Here is a 2,198-nt window from a genome sequence, read left to right as displayed (position 1 = left end):
TCCGCGTAAAATTCGTTCTAATAAATCCAAGATGAGTCTATAATTCCAGCTATTCTCATATTCCCTTTGAGATGTTCCCCACACGGACACGGCTAATCTAATCCCAAGCTTTTAATGATCAGGCCGTAACATTTTTATTAATTTTTTCAATAGATTATTATAATTATATAATCATTCCTCGAGGCTTGCTCCCTCTAATCCCATTATTGTTCCCTTGCATGATTTTGGTGCATCGATCCACCCACAAAGTCGGGGTCAAAACCCTAGGCCCCAACTCAGAAGCACAAATCAATTTCGCATGCTCAAAGCCTATAGATCTTGCCAATCCCAAGCAAATATGGACGAGCAGGAAGACAAAATATACCCTCCTCCAGTATTGTAGTCTAGCATAGTCTAGCAAATTGCCAAAGAGTGATCCTTTAACTTCCCACTTGCTGTACACATGTGGGAACAAAATTTGGACATTAGAATCCTCTTCCCGATTGGATGTTTCTATTTATATATGTGTAAAAATTGCTATCCAGAATCTGTACTATATATATGCTGGACCTGGAATTGGTAACATTTTCATTTTCATTTTTAAATTTCATCAATTCATGGTTAATGATGCAAGTTTTACGCATAATTTTTATCGGCTTAGACCTACAGTGTTGATCGCCCGACAGCCAAACATTTGAAACTCGATGGCCAATCGAGGGTATGACCCATTATAATTTGTTTATCTCGCCCGGCCTAATAAGAAAACCAATGTTGATCAGTAGCAGATGTAACATTAGAGGAGAAGATTTGAACACTAGTTCATTGATAGTTTCGTGGCACTAGACCCATATAGAGGAACAGCTAGGAGCCAGGACAGAGAAAGAGAGGGGTGGGTAGAAGGTGCAACAAAGATACAATATGTATATCAATTTACATCAATCTTGCTCACTGCTTTGGCTCCAGTTCTGAATAGCTTGCAAGACTGCTTGTTTCACCACGTGAGCATCTATACTATCCGCTTGCCCCTGGTTCTGCAAAATCAACAAACAAAAATAATTATAGGCATGAAAGAAGCATAAATTCACGCAAAGTTAAAATGTGTCACAAGAAAGCATGCCAATAGCAATATAATATAGATTAAGTTATAAGTGATATAAAAACCATGAAAATACAAAATTGGATTGAAGAGAGGTACAATAATGATGCCAATCACTCATTATATTGTGTCAGTGTACTCGCAATAAGCAAAACAAAGGTGTGGTTAAAACAATATGTTTGTACGAGTCACACGTGATGTTAATTTGTACAACAATATAATGTACAAAAACATTACCCATATATATATATATATATGCATGTTTATACATGCTGCACGCAAACAATATATTCCCAATGTGTCAAGTACAAAGGAACCAGAATGAAAGAAATTAAATATATGATATAATTAATCTCTTACTTCTCCTCCGACTGCTTCTAGTTGGAAGGTGTCTGAACAAGAAACCCTAGCATCAAGAACATCGAGGCCCAGCTCCTCAAAGGCTTCGAGAATAGAGACGAGCAAACCAGGGGAGTTCTTGTCCGACAACACATTAATAAGGAAACCCCTTTCTAAGGTTTCCACTGTAACCTGCTGGAAGTTAGAACAAGAACATTCAAATCATGAATTCATGTATACATACGATCGTGTGGTGTCCCAAAGAAATTAATAAATAAAAAATCAGTTAGTATCCACTATGTACCGCTGGTGATGGATTTGGGGTAGTCGAAGTTCCAACGCCTTGCCTGAGTGTGTCCACTTTTTGCTTCAACTCCTTGATATAATTGGATGCATCAACAATAATTGAAGCTTTGTTCAGCTGCCAAATCACAAAAACAACAACAAATGATGAATATTTTACAGAAAAGATGGAACATGAGATCCAAGTAGAAGAATCAGCTACCTAGGTTTGACTTTTCTAATTACTATAAAAATTTGGATATCGTATGCCTATAGCTAAAGGAAGTGTTTGATTATGTGGAGTTAATTACCGCATTGGAATTGGTGGCAGCCCGAAGTTGTTGCAATTGATGATAAAGAACTGCTTTCTTTCGGTCTCCGGAACTCATGCTTCTTCACACACCCTCTTCTTTTTTGCTCTGCTTTTTCTATTTCTTCTTGTTTCTTGTCTCTCTTGTCCTAGCCTCTCATTCTTCTTACTACGGAGGGCTTTTAAAGAGGG

General features: G+C 37.6%; 1 protein-coding gene across 2 annotated transcripts; it reads right to left on the bottom strand.

Moving 5' to 3' along the window:
- Positions 1 to 750: 750 nt before the first annotated feature.
- Positions 751 to 2,198, bottom strand: LOC117631933. Of its 2 annotated transcripts, none has more exons than XM_034365275.1 (4): positions 2,008 to 2,198; positions 1,719 to 1,835; positions 1,436 to 1,606; positions 751 to 1,010 (listed from the first exon to the last, which is right to left on the bottom strand). In XM_034365275.1, exons 1-4 carry the CDS (start codon positions 2,083 to 2,085, stop codon positions 915 to 917), a joined length of 462 nt encoding a protein of 153 aa, XP_034221166.1. In that variant the 5' UTR covers positions 2,086 to 2,198; the 3' UTR covers positions 751 to 914. The 2 variants fall into 2 exon arrangements, with proteins under 2 accessions (XP_034221166.1, XP_034221165.1); XM_034365274.1 differs by having other exon boundaries at positions 781 to 1,010; positions 1,436 to 1,609; positions 2,008 to 2,195.

Source organism: Prunus dulcis, chromosome 6 (assembly GCF_902201215.1).
Source record: "Prunus dulcis chromosome 6, ALMONDv2, whole genome shotgun sequence".
Classification (NCBI taxonomy): Eukaryota; Viridiplantae; Streptophyta; class Magnoliopsida; order Rosales; family Rosaceae; genus Prunus; species Prunus dulcis.
The sequence above is the reverse complement of the archived record's forward strand: the minus strand, read 5'-3'. Positions and strand labels throughout refer to the sequence as shown.